Genomic DNA, 16,025 nt, shown 5'->3' with positions numbered 1-16,025 from the left:
GGGCTGGCTGGAGCCTTCCCAGGGAGGGCATCTCGCCGTGCTGGCGTGTCAGGACGTGGGCACGGTTTCTGCTGTTTTTTAGGTAGTGATAGGTTTAGATGTAGAGCAGGGCTGGAAAAGACGGGGAGCACCTACTCCATCCTCGCTGACGGGCATCACCGGGGGGACTTGCTGAGGCTGCTGGAGCCCAGTGACCCCTCCGAGGCTTTGCTCTGCCCTGCGGCACGCAGGCACCGGCGGGGATGGAGAGCGGCTCCCCAGCTGCTTGCCTGCCCTGCTCCAGTAGTTTTTATGGTGAGGTGGTGGTCTTTTCTTGGGAGGGTGGGGGGAAGGACTTTTGAGTTCTTGACTAGCAATGGGATCTATACAAAAACTACTTCAGGAAAACGGCTTTTTGTCTGAACGGGGTAAATGCAATAGAGCGCACTGGGCTGCGTGTCTAAGCCTGGGCCTCGGTCCCGCTGCCGCGTTGCGAGGGGCTGTTGGCCTTCCCCGGGCACCTCGGTTGTGCTGGGGAAACTGCTGCCCCCCTAATTCTTGTATCTGTCTTGAAGAATCGTGTAGGACCTTTCCCCCCCCACCCCCAGTTTAATGGTTTGGTGATTTTTCTGCTAGATGTCTAGTGTGTGTAAATACCTCTGTAAATCTTTCCATTTTCTCTCAGTATTCTCCTTGATTATTGTTTACAAAAGTAAGAGGAAAGAAAAAAAAAGGAAAAAAAAAGATAAAAAAATAGCCAAAGCATCTAATAGGTTATGGACCAGGGAGACAGGATCTTCTCTGTATACTCTGCCTTGCAACTCTGTGTCGGGATATGAGCTCTGTAACCGTCCCTGTCCTAGGCTAAAGCAAATAGCAAATCGCTTAGAGAATCACTCAGGTTTCCCCCGGGGCCAGCACGGTACCGGGATCCAAGAAAACAGGGATTTTTATCTGTAAAGGGAAGCCACGTTGGAGAAGATGGGATTGATTCGCATCTTCTCGTTGCATTTGCCACTGTGGTTCTTCCCGTATCTTGACAATAATTAACTAAATTGCTGCATCATCACCCACCCTGCCCATGCTCGGCTTGCAGGCGCCGGGCACTATGCATTACGGGATAGTGAAATCGCGGGCGGATGAGGCTGCACTCTCAGGGTCCTGCTGTAACACGGGGAGCGTTTGAATGTATGAGAAAAAGATGTCCCTCACGAGAGGGTGTCTCCCCCGGCGCGAAAGCCTGGAGTCACAAGATTGTCTACGAGGAGACGGAAGAATGTAATCCATGTTTACTGCTAGCAACCAAAGCTTGTTTGTGTCAAACTCTTGAATTTTTATGAAGTGGGTGGGAGGGAGGGAATAATCGGGGTGGCTGTGTGTGGCTCAGGGGTTACCCCGAGCCACGCTTTCCAAAGAGATTTCCTGCTGGAGTCCCTGCAGCGAGATCCCCAGTTCCTGTTGCTGCAGGTTTTTCCCCCTCCTTTCATTTTTTTTTTTTTAAATTTGTTTTTGTACCAACTATGTAAAATGTGCTTTTTTTTTTTTTCTTTTGTGGAAAAAAAAATAATAAAGACCATGGGCAATGGCTGCTGGTGATGTTCTGTGTGCGGTTACTTTTTTTTTTTCTCTCCTGGGGTTGAGAAGCCCAGACCCAAAACGGGTGCTGCCTGGGCAGAGGGGGAGGGAGTGCTGGGAACTGGGGTACCCCACAACTGCCACGGCCAACACACCCCACAACCGCCTCGACTTGCAGCCGATAACCAGCCTGGCCACGCTGCCAGCTTCCAGCCCCCCATAACCACCCTGCAGCCGCCTCTCCTCATACCCCACCTATCCCCACAGCCCCCCCACAACCAACCCAGCCCGTCAGCTTGCAGTGACCCGTGAACACCCCAGTTGCACTAGGCCACCTCAACTCTGGCACGGCCCTGCCAGCCCACAGACCCCCCATAACCACCCAGGCCCTGCCATCGGCCTGCAGCCCCCCGTAACCGCCCAGGCCCGGCTGCTGGCCGCCAGCCCCCCCGTGACCTCCCGGCCATGGCTGCCGGCTGCCCCACTGCGGCCCCGCGCATGCGCACGAGCCCCGCCTCCTGCCCCGCCCTGCGACGCCTGCGCCTGCGCGCGCCTCCCGCCCTGGGCGCCGGCGGGTGACGCAGGCGGAAGGGCACGTCACCCTCTGGTGGAGGCTGAGGCGGTGTCGCCGGGCGAGGTAACGGGAGGCGGCGGCGGCGGCGGCGGGGCGGGCGCCGGGGTTGCCGCAGGCACCGGGGGTCGCGGGGCAGCCCCTCGGGGGTCGGGTGGGGGGGTGTCTCCTTCCACCGGGTCTCTCCCGCCGGTGCCCCTCGGCGGTCGCTTCCCTCCCCTCACGGAGCCGGGGGAGGCCTGAGGGACGCCCCATCCCCGCCGTGAGCGGGGCTTCCCGCCTCCCCCTTGGCTGGCGGGGGAAGGCTGGGGAGAGACTGTCGAGAGCCTGTCTCACCCAGAGGGGGTGGTCCCGGGTGTCCTTCCCTCTCTCCTCCGCGTCTGCTCGCTGCCGGCGGTGGGTGGCAGCCAGGCTGTCGGTAAGGAGAGCTGCCTCCCGGAGAGAGCGGCCAGGGGCGGGGTGGGGTGAAGCCTCCTGGCTGCACCCACCCGGCTGGGCGTGAGCGAGTCATGCCCCTTCTGGTGTTCTGTCCCTGGCTTACAGAGAAGGGGCTTCTTTGTGAAGCTTATTTTTTAAGATGACTGTGTAAAATCGGGTGTAAAAGATTGATTGCTGTTAACAGCCAAAGATGGCATTGGAAGAGGATGTATTTTCAGGCTGAGCTATTCAAGGGGAGCGTTAAGAGCTTTACTAAGAGTCCGAGGTTCAGCAGTTCCTTGCCTTAATGTTTTGTGGCTGCATCTGTGGCTAGACATCCCTTCCTGAGGGAAGAGGCAGAGAAGGCCCATACGGAAAATTAATGCAATCAGTGTAATTTGAATCTGCTTCGGTCCCCAGATGGGTACCAGGTGGTTGGGTCTGGACTGTTGCCCCCATGGCTCTCTCTTCATAGCTGCTTTGTCCATGTCTCTCAGGGTTCCTAGCTGAGAGAATTGAAGATTAACGTGGAAGTTCAGCAAACCCTTGTATCTTGTTAGCTCAAACCAGATCTTAGTATTTGCTGTGCAGATAATGTGGTAAAAAACCCAATATTTTTACAGCTCCAGAGGCTAAAGTTCTCTGTTTGTGAAGGAACAAAAATATCAGGGGTGACACAAGTGCAGGGTAGTTGGTGATGTAGATGGTTGCTTCATTTGAAGGATTTCCAACAACTCCAACACAAAAGCATCGAAGGTCAGTTTGCGCTGCTGCCACCCTGTGACTCGCCTGGTGGTAGCCCAAATGGTGGGTCTGTACTAACTCACCAGCTAGTTCGGCTGGAAGACGCAGGAATGTTTTTTTCTTGCTACCAGCTAGTGCAGAATCCACTCTGATGACATACAGCTGGAAAATTCCAGAGCTCATTTCTGAGCTCTCCCATTGTCTGCTTATCGAAGTACTTGCACAGATGATAAAAAGGGCTCCAAAGCAGCTAGTCAAATCTTATTTTTTCAAGGTGATGGTTTGTAGTGTTGCTTTGGGCTCAAACAGAATCTTCTGTACCTCTAACCCGTTTATTTTCATCTTCCCATTGAAAAAGAAAAGGAGCTCTCAGTAAGACATGTCGTGGATCAGAGAGGGCGAGCTGACCATCATAGAGAGATTTTGTGCCAACATCATTAAGGTAAGGAATGAATTTGGGTGCCTGTGGTAAAGAATTGGCAGGTTCGTCAGAGTTCAGACTGGAACTGTCTCTGTGACTGCTCTGCTCTAGAAAGGTGGTGTTGCCAGCAAGGGTACATATTAATTCTGGCACTGGATGTACATCCCTAAACAGCATCCGGAGATGGAAAATTACTTAAGCTTAGTCTTGCAAATGAGCAAGGCTGTAGGCAGTGCTTGCCAATAATGAGCTTACGCTCCCAGGCTTCCATGTTTTGTGCCCTTGCTGATGAAGGCAGGGCATGGGAAGGAGGGAGAGAAGCAAGATGGTCGGATTATGAGTCTTAAGAAATGAAGCTGAGTTTCTCTTGATTAGAATAATAACTCACCAGTTCCAGGAAAATTCTGTCCTTGCTCAGCAGAGTCTTGAGACTGGTGATGCTGTCCTTCTCGCAAAAGGATCTGTGCAGACCTAATGAGGTCAGTGGAAAGGAATACTCCTCTTAAGTGGGGGGGAAAGTCTCATGACTTTTTTTGTTTTCCCTTAAGTTAATTGTGTCTGTGAAAATGCCCTTGAACTCTGAAATAAAAAATACTTATAATTACGGCAGCATAAAACTGCGTGCACCCTCCCCCGTGGCTGCAGAGAGGTAGCTGTGGCAGTGCTGCGCTCTCTCCCGAGTACTACAGTTCTCTGTCATGCAATAGAAACGGGGAGGGCAAAGTTGCTTTTCCATTTAGGCAATTGTCAACACTGACATGCTTTTTAGAGACCCTAGACTGGGGTTAACAAAGAGGTAATTAGCATCTTACTCTTTCCAGCTCCAGAGCTGAAGCTGGGAGATATGTGCTGCACTCCTACAAGTAGGCGGTGCTGCCAGGAACAGTGGGACTAAACTCGCTGCGATGCAAGATGCCAGCTTGGCTATTCGCTTTCTGGTCTGTTGTGTTTCTCCTTATTTTCTAGGCAGGTCCAATGCCCAAGCATGTTGCCTTCATCATGGATGGCAACCGCCGTTATGCCCAAAAGCGTCATGTGGAGAGACAGCAGGGGCATTCGCAAGGCTTCGATAAGCTGGCGCAGGTGGGAAGGATGTTTTCTGCCTTTAAGTTGTGTGTTGAAAGTTTGAGCCATGTTCACCAGCTGACTTGTCTACTGCTTGACTGGTGTATTGTGTTCCTTTTCTTCGCTGGAGTCAGGCCTGTGCTTGGAGCTGACATTTGTCATCAGGGTTCCCAACTTCAGCTCCTCTGTCTCTCTCTTTCTGTTATCTTGCAGAGTCATTCTAATCAGCTATTTATTTTTTTCCCCTCTGTTTTATACTTGATTAAAATATCTGCCTTGCAGATCTTGAAGCTTTTAATTCTGTGAAACAGCTTGAATTTCTTTGAAAAGGTTTTGAAAGGTATGGTATTGTATTTGGTATATGGTATGTATGGTATAACATTTATAATGTTATCTACAAGAAGTGCTTTCCCTGGTTGGATTAGTCTCATATCTGTTATGGATTCTCATCCTTAGGTAGTGATATTTTCCTCCTGTTCTTTGAAATGAATCTAAAATTCTCATCAAGTGGGTTTCATTGTCAGCTCTTGATGGTTGTTTCTTTTGATCCAGTCTTAGCATAGTGGGAAATGACAGGAAGGTTTTAGCAGTGGAGAAGCTGGGTCTTGCTGACCTGTCTGATTGTCTGAGTCTGCTTATCTGACTTTTGTTTTCCGTTATATTTTGTCTTCTTGCAGACACTACGGTGGTGCTTAAATCTGGGCATTCGGGAGGTCACTGTTTATGCCTTTAGTATTGAGAACTTTAAACGCTCCAAGGAGGAGGTGGATGGACTAATGGATCTGGCAAGACAGAAATTTAGCCGCCTACTGGAAGAACAGTAAGAATCCTCTCATGTCTGTATCCCACAGGGTAGAACTAAAGCAGAACGTGATTAAGAGGTGTTACAGGGATGTTGGAAGTTGTGAAAATGGATTAAATGACGGAAGCCATTCTCCACCTCCAGCTAGAGATTTGTATTCAGGGGCTCTGCCTACCTAGATGGGATGTACAGCTCCTGAGCATGCACAGTCCCCCCGCACACCAGATTTGTGTCTGTATCATATGGCTTACTGTGCAACAATCCCATCCAAACAGTTGGGATAGTGCAGCTTTCAGATGAGCACAGCACAATTAGAAATTCCTGCTTCGCACTAGAGTGCTAGATGTCTTGTTTTCATGAAGTATCAAAGCCTTGTCTTTAATTCTGTCACAGTATTCTTGGCAGATGAGAGTTTAGCTCAGCAACTTGCTTTGTGGTAACTTGAGACTTCTACATGTGGGCACGTGGTGTGTTAAGTCACTTGTTGGAGAACTAGTTCACGTTTTGCGTGTAGAGAAAACTAGTAGAGACCTGAGTGAGCAGGGAGGGGTGTTTCGGTGCCTTGTTGCTCAGTACCTCAGTGGATGTGTTTGTTTCCCCATGCCTGACTGGTGCGAAGAGTGGTGCGTGGAAGGGGTCCTTGTCTGGTTGAAGTAAATTTGAAAGGCAGTGAGGGAACGCAGCTGGAAGAATGGGAGGGAAAGGATAGCGTGTGTGCGCTAGTAGAAGTTGGGAAGATCAGGGCCGTCTGAGCACTGCCGTACATTATGATTCAAAGAGGCCATTTGCCTGGTTTCTACCCAATGCAGCCCTTCATCAGGGAGTCTGTAGCACCAGACACCAGCAGGAACCTGGAAGATCCCATGGGATGTCCTGTCTGCTCAGAATAATGCTATAGCAGGCTTGGATGATTTCCTATCTCATCTGACATCTACTCCACCACCCCCATCCCACCCTCGTTGATAAGTTAATCTTTCCCTACACCAGAAAGTAGTTGTGCTACTCTGTGGGTGACCATTAATCATCTTAATTTTTGATTAGTTATAGGTGCCCAGAGTCTATGGTTGTATTCTAAGTTTTCCATATGGATTTTTATAACGTCAGGTAGGAATGCCTAATCTGTGATCATTTTCTAGTCCTTTGGTTATGCCTGTACCTCAGGAACTTGTATGGGGAACAATCAGTTTCCCTTTATGGAATGGTTTGGGATGATCAAATCTAAGCCAGCTTTCAACACCTGAAAAACATTTGGTCATTTTGCCTTTTTCTAATTCTCGGTTTTGCTGAAGCTATGCCTGCTACATGCCTGTCGTTTTCATTTGGTGGATGTTACACAAGGCTGACGTGGCACTTGTGCAGTAGAGACTGATCTGTTTTCTGTAGTCCTCACTCTTGTTGTTGGGTGTAGGGAGAGCTTGAAGAAGCATGGTGTGTGTATCCGTGTCCTTGGGGACCTGCCACTTCTGCCTTTGGATATTCAGGAGCTGATTGCCCAAGCTGTGCTGGCAACTAGGAACTACAATAAGTAAGTAACGCACAGGTTAAAGTAGCTGATACCTCACGTCTTCCTCTTCTACCTGAAGACTGAGACTTGGCAGACATGCTACACCTTTTTTTTTTTCCTTTGTCCTACAAGCACACGCAACTGTTGTAGATATTCTTCTCTGTGTCATCTGCTGGACCTTCCTTAGGTTAGTCTTTCACATCTTTCTCCTCTTTTCAGATGCTTTCTAAATGTCTGCTTTGCATACACATCGAGACATGAAATCAGCAATGCTGTCAGGGAGATGGCATGGGGGGTGGAACAAGGACTGCTCGAACCCAGGTAACTCTTGTCTTTCTGTGTGAGGCTTCATAGATGAAGACTGCCTGTCTTACCACCTACGCTTTATTAATAACCTCTCAGAAGCCAAGTGGCTTTTAAATAGATCTCATTAAACCAGTATGACTGGAACAAATGACTTAAAGTTACTGTGCAATATTTGGTTTTTATTATTTCAGTTACCATGGTGATAGATACACAACCAAGACAGAAGAGAAATTAGGTCTGTGTCTTAAGTTAGTTTAAATGCGAAGGCAGGTTTTATGCCACGACAATTGGCTGCTTGGCTGGCAGTCTTAGCTATGAGGTCAAACAACAGATGAATCATGAACACTGAACTGTTCCTCCACCCTGGAGGAGATGGAGTAGTTAGCTCTCTGCTCTCTGCTCCAGATGGAAGTCCTCACAGTCTGGTTCCACCACTGCATTATGTTTCAAAGAGCATGGGGGGATGCTCTGGGGGCTGAAAGAGCATTTGAAATAGCCTGTGGAGCAGACAGCAGTGTCCATCAGAAGCAAGTTGATGACTGGCTGTGGTACAGCTCCACCACCCAGTTTTAATCTGTAGTCCTGTGTTTATAAAAAACCCCTCAGTAATTCTGATTGAGTAGTGCCACCGCCGTCGGGTCAGGAAAGTGATCTTAATAAGATGCATCTGTCTTTCTTAGTGATGTGTCTGAATCGTTGCTTGATAAGTGTCTGTACACCAACAACTCCCCTGACCCAGACCTCCTGATTCGAACCTCTGGAGAGGTTCGGTTGAGTGATTTCTTGCTCTGGCAGGTAAAGTCTTTGTTTTCTCCTTGAAATATTCCATCTTTACATCAGAGTGTTCTACTGACTCCTGGCATGAGCTGACATGAGGGCTTTTAAACTCTCTCTGCCAGGGGTTAGGTAACTTCTTGGATGGACTGAGTGCTGGGGCACCTCTGAGGAATCTGTTTCTTGCAGTTCTGTGATTGCCTAAAATACCTTGCAGCACAAGTTTGAAATTGTATCATCCTGAAAACACTTAATAAGAAATCGCAAAGTAGTCTAGCTGACAGCAGTCAAGGAAATAATGCATTGCTCATCCTTTTGCTCCTCTTCTCACATTTAGGTAATTCCTCATTTGATTGGTAAATTCCTGGCTTTGATTAATTTAACCTGGCAATATGTTTCCTGGGATGAGGAAATCCCAGGAAGGATTTCTAGATTCCTGGGAGAGGGGTTTGTCACATGTCAGCTGTAGGTATTGGAGGTCTAGCCCTATAACGTACATGTAATGTACATGCCTGACTTGTCACAGTTTCAGAAGTGTATTTGACTTTCATAATGAAACAAGACCCTGCAAGACAGGTTCTACGGATGGCGAAGTCAAATCAGCATGACTAGGCTGCTAAGCTAAAACACAGTAACTTCTTAAGGCATATAAAGTTCATATATTTGCAGTTACCATATTCAGAACTGCTTCTCTTTCTCCTGTGCTAGGCAATATTGACTTGTTTGTAACCCAGACTTTGCAGGAGAACATTTGAGTCGAGCTGCTTTACTTAAAGCTAATGTTTTGTTTTACATGTACAGTTTGGAGCCAAAACCCAATTGCCTTTAAGCAACCACATCAAATGTTCCTGTTCCAAGTTATTTAATTGGCAAGTTTGCAGAAGTTGTCTGGCCTGAGTTGCGGTTGCCTACCAAGGCATCTCCCTCTCCTCCCTGTATTTTTGGACACACGTATACCCTGGACGGGTGTCAACGCTGCATACTAACATTTTGCTTGCTCCTCTTGGTGGTAGTCCTGGCAGAGATGCCTTGGAGACTGAGCTTGTAACTGGTGAAGCATTACTGAGGAAGTCAGTGCTCTCTGAGTCTGGCTGGCGTGGTGCCCCTCTCCCGTGCCATGGATTACAGCAGAAGCAGCAGAGGAGAACGTGCGCTTGTGTTCCCACTCTGCCAGCTCGCACGCCAGAGCGTTAGCACGAATTTTCCTTCACTAGCAATCGTGTGTGTCCTGACAGCCCCAAAGCAGGAGGACACTGGGCTTTCAGGATGATTCTCTGATGTCAAAGAAAATGTCCTTATGGTGGTTTTTTTGTATAGAATTGACACTAAGATTTTCTGTAGCATTACAATTTTAAGAGTCATGCAGAGTCCTTTCACGTGTTAGATTTTCTAGTACCGGTCATAGGAACACATTTACCTGAAACTTTGAGGAACTTGATGGCAAAAATAGGTTTTAACTTGAAAGCTTGCATCTTTCAGCTCCAGGATATCTTCAGTGCACAGCTCTTAGATTCATTAAGCAGTTTAAATGCCATGAGTGGGCAGTAAGGAATATCACGAGATGGCATTTGATGAATGGCTTAAATGTCATGTCCTGATCCTCAGTTCATCTGTTATTCCCTTAACTCAGCCTTTGGTAGGCCAGTGTTGCTATTTTAGTTTTGTTATAAGTCTGTGATGCTTAAGCTATTAAAAATACCTCTGTGAAGACCAACATAGCATTAGAAAGAATTCTGCTGGTATCTTTGCAGGAATGGATGACTAGTGTCACAGCTTTAAAAACTAATTAGAAAGCCTCTGCATTGTGCAATTTCAAACTCTCCTGGCTGGTATTTATTTCATTTTAAGTAGAATCTGATAACACAGCCTAGGTAAAGTCTTTGTGGGGAAGCCAGCATAGTTTGACCAACAGAGCTGCATCTTGATGACTTTTCCCTCACTAGATGATTAAATTGTTGGTGATCTTGCTTTCTGCAGACATCCCATTCATGCCTGGTGTTTCAGTCAGTCTTGTGGCCAGAATATTCCTTTTGGAACTTGTGTGAGGCTATCCTTCGGTTCCAGATGAACTACAGTGCTTTACAGGTAAGGGAGCCTTAGGGAGATGGAAAGCTCAACACAGCATGTTATCTGCACAGCCATGCGCTGGAGATCAGGTGAGAGTGTGCAAAGTGGGAACAGAGGAATTGTTCCTTTAGTGCGCTTAGTTAAGATCTTGTTTCAGTAGCAGCTAATGCCAGATGTGTTGCTTCTCCTGTACCCATGTGGCTTGTTACAACATCTTAGCGTGTGGACAGACTCCTTTACTTTCGGGAATACCTAAAGTATCTGAAGTCACCACTGCCTCTATTACTCATTGCTCATTCCACCAGCTGGAAGTATCTGTCCGCACTCCTCAGCTGACAGGACAGCACAAGTAAGCACTCCTGATTTGCTACAGGGTAAAATCAGCCAGTTTCACTCAAACCACTTCATCAGTGGTTTAAGCAAAGACTGCTGAGTTCACTCAGGAATGAGCAGGGAGAATTTGCATGCTCTTCCTCTAACTCTGCTATTGTTTTGGGGGTTGTAACCAGTGGGTTTAGCGTTTCCTTTCTGGGAGCTGAAGTGAGGCTGCCTGAGCTATGAAACTGTGGACAAGTGTCCTCTTTCTGGTGGGTCCAGATGTGCCTACTGAAGAGATCGTTCCTATTGCTCATTGTCATTGTTCTTCTGCTCTTAGATTTGTTGTTGTGAGCTCTCCCTGACCTGGTTCAGATAAGTCTGGCCAACTTAGCAGCGACTTAGTAATCTGGCTAATTTTAAGCAAAACAAGTCTGGGAGCAGGAGCTCTTGATGGGGAAATATGGGGGGCAGCAGCTTGTAGCACAGAGACAGCAGTACCTGGCAGGAGGAGGAACTTAGTGTGGTGACTCTTAGCCCCACCGTATCTGGTTGCTGAGTGTGTCTGTTCCTTAATTATTTGGGTCCTCTGTTTTTAAAGACAAGCATTGTATTGCTCCTTTCTACCTTCACGGACCTTGCCCACCTCTGAGAGTTGTCAAAGAGATTATAGACCATTGTGGTTATGGGTGAATTTAATCAGGTCCCGTCAGTCTGGAAGCATCCAAATTCTCCACGTCCTTAACCTCTTTTATTCCTATTTCTGCCCCAAGTCTGCCCTTTTCCTACCAGCAATTCATTGTATTAATACAACTAATGGCAATTCACCTTCTGCATGAAGAGGAAAGCAAAAAGGGCAGTAGTGTTTGTCATTGACATTAGCTTTGCCTCTGTCTTGACCAGTACTGAACAGTAAGGTCACTGTTCTGACTTTGCTCCTAGTGCTAATTTCTGATGGGTAACAAATGCTGCTTCTGTTCCTAGCTAGTCTCATCTTTTCTTAGTTCTCGTTTGTGGCTCTCTGTGTTCATGCTATGCTATTAAGGTTTCTTATCGTCCAGATTTGTTCTTTAGTCAGTTTTCTTGCTGTAAGACCCACTTTGCAGTATATAAGGCTGCCCTTTTTTCAAGGGATGCAGCCCAGTTGTGCAGAAGGGAGGACTTCTCACTCAGAGGAACTGCTGGGATTTAGGAGCTGGGTTTTTTTTGCATTTGAAATAGGTGATCTTGAAAGCCAGAAGTATCTGGAGCTCTTGAAACAGATTACCTTGGTGGAAGGGCTGCTTGTCAGTGAGGATGGTGGGGCTAGGGGCTTGACTTGCTGAGAAGCCAGGATATATTACAGCAGCTGTGTCTGCTTTGGGAGAGTGCTGCTGTGTTGAGGACACTGGAGGCAGTTACGGTGCGGCTAGGCAGCTGGATGGAAGGTTTGACAAAGTACATTAAAAAAAAAAAAAACAACCAACTTGATTTGGAGGTATCTGACAAAAGATATCCTCCTTCCATCAACTCAAACAGCGTCACGTTTAATGGCCATCTTCTTCATTTTCCAGTTAGCCTGCTGCTCAAGGGAGTCTACTAGCTGGTTGTTGCTTGCCACTTAGTCCCAGGATCAGCTATAACCTGCTTTTGGTGGACCTAGGGAGAGAATGCAGATGTTGGTTGGCAAGCCTGCCCTGTGGAAGTGGTCATGCTGAATCTTTTCTGGTGAATAGACAGAATTTCACTTTGTTCAAGGGTGGAAGTCTTATGCTGAACAGGCTGATGATCTTTGCATTTCAAATAAGCAGAGCTACAGCAGTGGAGTGCTATCAATTCAGTGGGCTTTCTGTAGCTAGGGATATTTCTACTCTCGTTCCCAGCACAACAAAAGCTAATTTACAGTGCCAGAGCACAGACTACTGACTTGGGCGCAGGGAAAGTGTGGTGAAGAGTGAGTCAAGCTCTCATTAGAATAATTATTTCTTCTTGCTTGTTTGAAAGGTCAGCACTCCCTAAGTGTCTGTGTGTCAGGTTATGTCACAGTGACCGGTTTTACTTTTTCTAAAAATTAAAGCTTACTATTCCTGCATGCAGATGTGTTTTTGCTGTTGGAGGCTGCAGGCTAGGATACGTGCAATAAGAAGAAATCCAGAAGTGATGTTCTGCAAAAGTATTTCAAATACTTGAAGGGTGGGCAAGGATAGCTACTGCCTTTACCTTTCTCCTGCCCATCCTGCTGTGTCTCGAGCCAGTACATTATTAGATCACAGGCATTTGGGAATGCTGAGCCCACTCATGCTTTTATGCTGAAGCTGATTAGCTCAATACCTGATACCTGCTCCAAGAATTGCCCCATAAATCATTGTTCTGAATCCCCTAAAACCTTTCAGCTGCCATGTGAATAGGATCAAAGATTCTGTGATGACACTGGCGAGGATAGCTTGTGTGCACGTCTGCGGTTTAAAAGTCCTCTTGTATGCTGTTCCTCTCTGATTCCAGTATCTGAGGGTTTTTCCACAATGTGTCATGACCTTTATCTATTTTAACTAGGAGTTAATGCTGTGAGCAGGCTTATGTCTTGGGGAGAAGGTCCAGAAGGATATCCCTGTATTTTTTTTATAACCAATCAAGCAGGCCGCCTCAAAGTGGAGGAGGCGCGCACAGAGCCACCCTTCATTTAACCTGCAGATTGATGGCCAAGCAGAGGCTATTTCTTCCATAACCTATGCTGCCTTGCAGCTGTACCACAGATGAGCTGAAAGGCCTGCTAAAGTGCTAATGCTCTACTGCTTTTCACTCTAGAAGGCCAGAGACTCCTACATGGAGGAAAGGAGGCGACAGCAGATGGAAAGGGATCAGGCTTATGTGACAAAGAAGCTGCAGCAGGAGGGGGTTGCGTCCCACGGAGACTCTCGGCGCCGACGGACACTGTTGCAGAAATGCACCGCCATGCGGGAAGAGAGAATCCAGGGCTTTCTCCAGGCACTAGAACACAAGAGAGTGGACTTCTTTGAAAGATTGTGTATGGTGTCCGCATGACACAGGTGCTGGGTTGTTCTTGGGAAGACAATTTTTAACCGCGTTAGAGGGAACAGCTGCTGCCCAGAGGAATTCACTCGGTGTGGTTCTGCAGTGGGGATGCAGGGCTGCTGTAGGACTTTACATCCCCGCTGGCCCTATCCGAGGACAGGGACAGAGTACTGTGAACCTTTCTAGTTCTGTGAATGCTGCTGAGGAAGGTGATGCCGTCCTTCTGTCTCACCTCCCTGCCTCTGATGATGGAGAATGCACGCACCCCGCCATCTCTCTGCTGCTTGGTACTTCACAGGCCTGGGTGTTTCGGTGACAAGAAGTTAACTAAAAGGAGCCTCCAGTTCTGTTTGAGTCCTCTTGAATTGGCCCAGGCAAACCAATTCAGTCCTGTTAAATCAGTCTGGACTTGAATTCTTTCCATGGCTTTGCAGTAGTGAATCTTCTGTCGAGATTTCCTCTGCTGTCCCATAAGGGGAGCCTTGCTTTCCGCAGGGAGAGGATTATTCCTGGTGTAGAAGGGAGCCCTGTGCCAAGCGGTGGCAGAGATATTCCCCACTGCCTACTTCCTGATAGCATCTTGTCTTTTCCCCACCTTACTGTGCTGGTTTTGAGGTATATGCTCTTGGCTTCCAAAGAGCTAAAGCGAGGTGTTGTCAGCCTTGCCATAAAGAAAAAAAGATACTCCAAAGCTTCACCAGGTTCCGTGATCCCTTCTAAGCAGCGTATGTGGGGAAAACCCAAATGCCAAAGATGCTGATGTTGGAACAGACTGACTGTGCTTAGGAAGAGGCTCCGAGCAGGCAAGGAAAAAGGATTGGTTGGGAATTAACTTCATGGTTTAAAAAGGAAAAGAAGTTAGCTAAAACCAGGTGATGGATACAGTATACCAAATCCCTCTGAGACCTCTCTAGAGCTATGACTTAACGTCCTGTTTCCAGGGAGCGAGGGTGGGCTTAGTTCAGGAATACAGTAGCCAAAACCAACCTCTGACCCCAGCCAAAATGGTTTAGGAGGGCTCTTTAGCTGATTTTAATGGGAGTGGCCAGAGCAGCTGTGGAGTGTTGTTTGTTCTCAATTTTCCATTGGCAGGGAGATGGACTAGCTAACTTCTAAGATTGTTTCCGTCTTTGATTTCTCCTGGTTTCCGTCCCCATGGTCAAAATAACAGAAAATGTCTTGATTTTGTGTTTCTGGTGCACATACAGGTGCAGCAGTACCAGCTATTGCTGTTTTTAAAGTGTTCCTTTTTACCTCCAGGTGAAAACTAGAAAATGCAGATTTAAAAGACTTGTAAGTGCTGCAAACTCAGCACTTTGAATGTGATTGTGAAGAGGATAACTACATTGTCAAATCGTGAATAAAGCATATTCATACCAAACTTACTTAAAAAATAAGCTGAACATTTAAAAGTACGTAGAGCTGCTTATTCTAAGGTGTAATGAAGTTGGCATCCAGGTCTAATATAATATTGTTTAACCTGTGACAGACTCCTCATCTGATTCCTGTTAGGCTGGAAACAATTTGAAGGCTGTTCTTTTTACAGTCTAGTGTGAGCAATTTGCTGATACCCCAAGGCGTAGCCGAATGAAGCTCCGTGCACGTACCTCCTCTTGCGTAAGTAGCAACGAGTAGCTTGGAGAAAAGTGTGCCGAGATGATGGGAGCTGTCGATTTTAAACTTCTTTTGCTGTATTTTATTTTCTCTGTCTTCACATTTCAGGAAGCTGGCTGTGGAAATAGTTTACTCTCCATGAGATGGAGCACTCTCCAGTTGGCTTTGCCAGGCTGATGGGGAGACTGTCTTCTACCTGAGAATGTATTTTTGCCTTAAAAAAAAAAAAAAAAGAAAAGGTTTTCAGTTGTGTTATGATGATACAGGTGACCAAAGCTTTGTGGTTTTCCACAAAGTAGTAGTACTGTTGCAGGTGTGGTAATTGAAAGATCTTGTTTACAAAAGGCTTGTAGGGAAAGTTTTAATCCCTTTTATAAAAGCCATTGCTGTAGTAGGGGAGGAGAAAAAGTCAGTCCTTCAAGGAGTGGAAAAAGGCTTGTGTTACCTGACAGTTTGTTTATTCCACCTGCATCCGTTATTCCAGTAAAATACCAACTTTCCCTGTAAGCCTTGCTTCATTAGAGGGTGGGCATAAGTTATACAGGCAAACTCTGAGTTTCAGGAGTGCATCTTTCCAGTCAGTCTTTGTGACAGTTGTGGAAAGAGAGCTACGGGCTTCTTTCAGTGAGAATTTAACTTCCCTAATTCATGTTTATATGGTGAAGATGTGAAAAATCAGCACGACTGGAAAAATGTGCTGGCCTTGCAGGTGAGGTCTGAAAAAGCCTGGGAGATTACCTGGGGAGGGAAGGGGTGGAGGTGTGCTCCTTGGGGTGTTTTTCTGGATGAGGTTCAATTAAAAGGTTAAAAGTTCGGGGCACAATGAAGTGTATATCTTGTAATTGGATTTGTAGCAAAT

The 16,025-nt window shown here is 46.9% G+C and overlaps 1 protein-coding gene across 2 annotated transcripts; it reads left to right on the top strand.

The window, feature by feature from the left end:
- The first annotated feature begins 2,155 nt into the window (after window positions 1-2,155).
- On the top strand, window positions 2,156-15,893 carry DHDDS (dehydrodolichyl diphosphate synthase subunit). Of its 2 annotated transcripts, none has more exons than XM_050909880.1 (9): window positions 2,156-2,191; window positions 3,645-3,728; window positions 4,674-4,790; window positions 5,450-5,592; window positions 6,983-7,099; window positions 7,298-7,399; window positions 8,065-8,179; window positions 10,136-10,243; window positions 13,325-15,893. In XM_050909880.1, exons 2-9 carry the CDS (start codon window positions 3,666-3,668, stop codon window positions 13,559-13,561), a joined length of 1,002 nt encoding a protein of 333 aa, XP_050765837.1. In that variant the 5' UTR covers window positions 2,156-2,191; window positions 3,645-3,665; the 3' UTR covers window positions 13,562-15,893. The 2 variants fall into 2 exon arrangements, with proteins under 2 accessions (XP_050765837.1, XP_050765836.1); XM_050909879.1 differs by lacking the exon at window positions 2,156-2,191 and adding an exon at window positions 2,446-2,543.
- The last annotated feature ends 132 nt before the right edge of the window (window positions 15,894-16,025 follow it).

This window comes from Gymnogyps californianus, chromosome 22, assembly GCF_018139145.2.
Source record: "Gymnogyps californianus isolate 813 chromosome 22, ASM1813914v2, whole genome shotgun sequence".
Lineage (NCBI taxonomy): Eukaryota > Metazoa > Chordata > Aves > Accipitriformes > Cathartidae > Gymnogyps > Gymnogyps californianus.
Note: the sequence above shows the minus strand (reverse complement) of the source record. Positions and strands in the feature narration are given on the sequence as shown.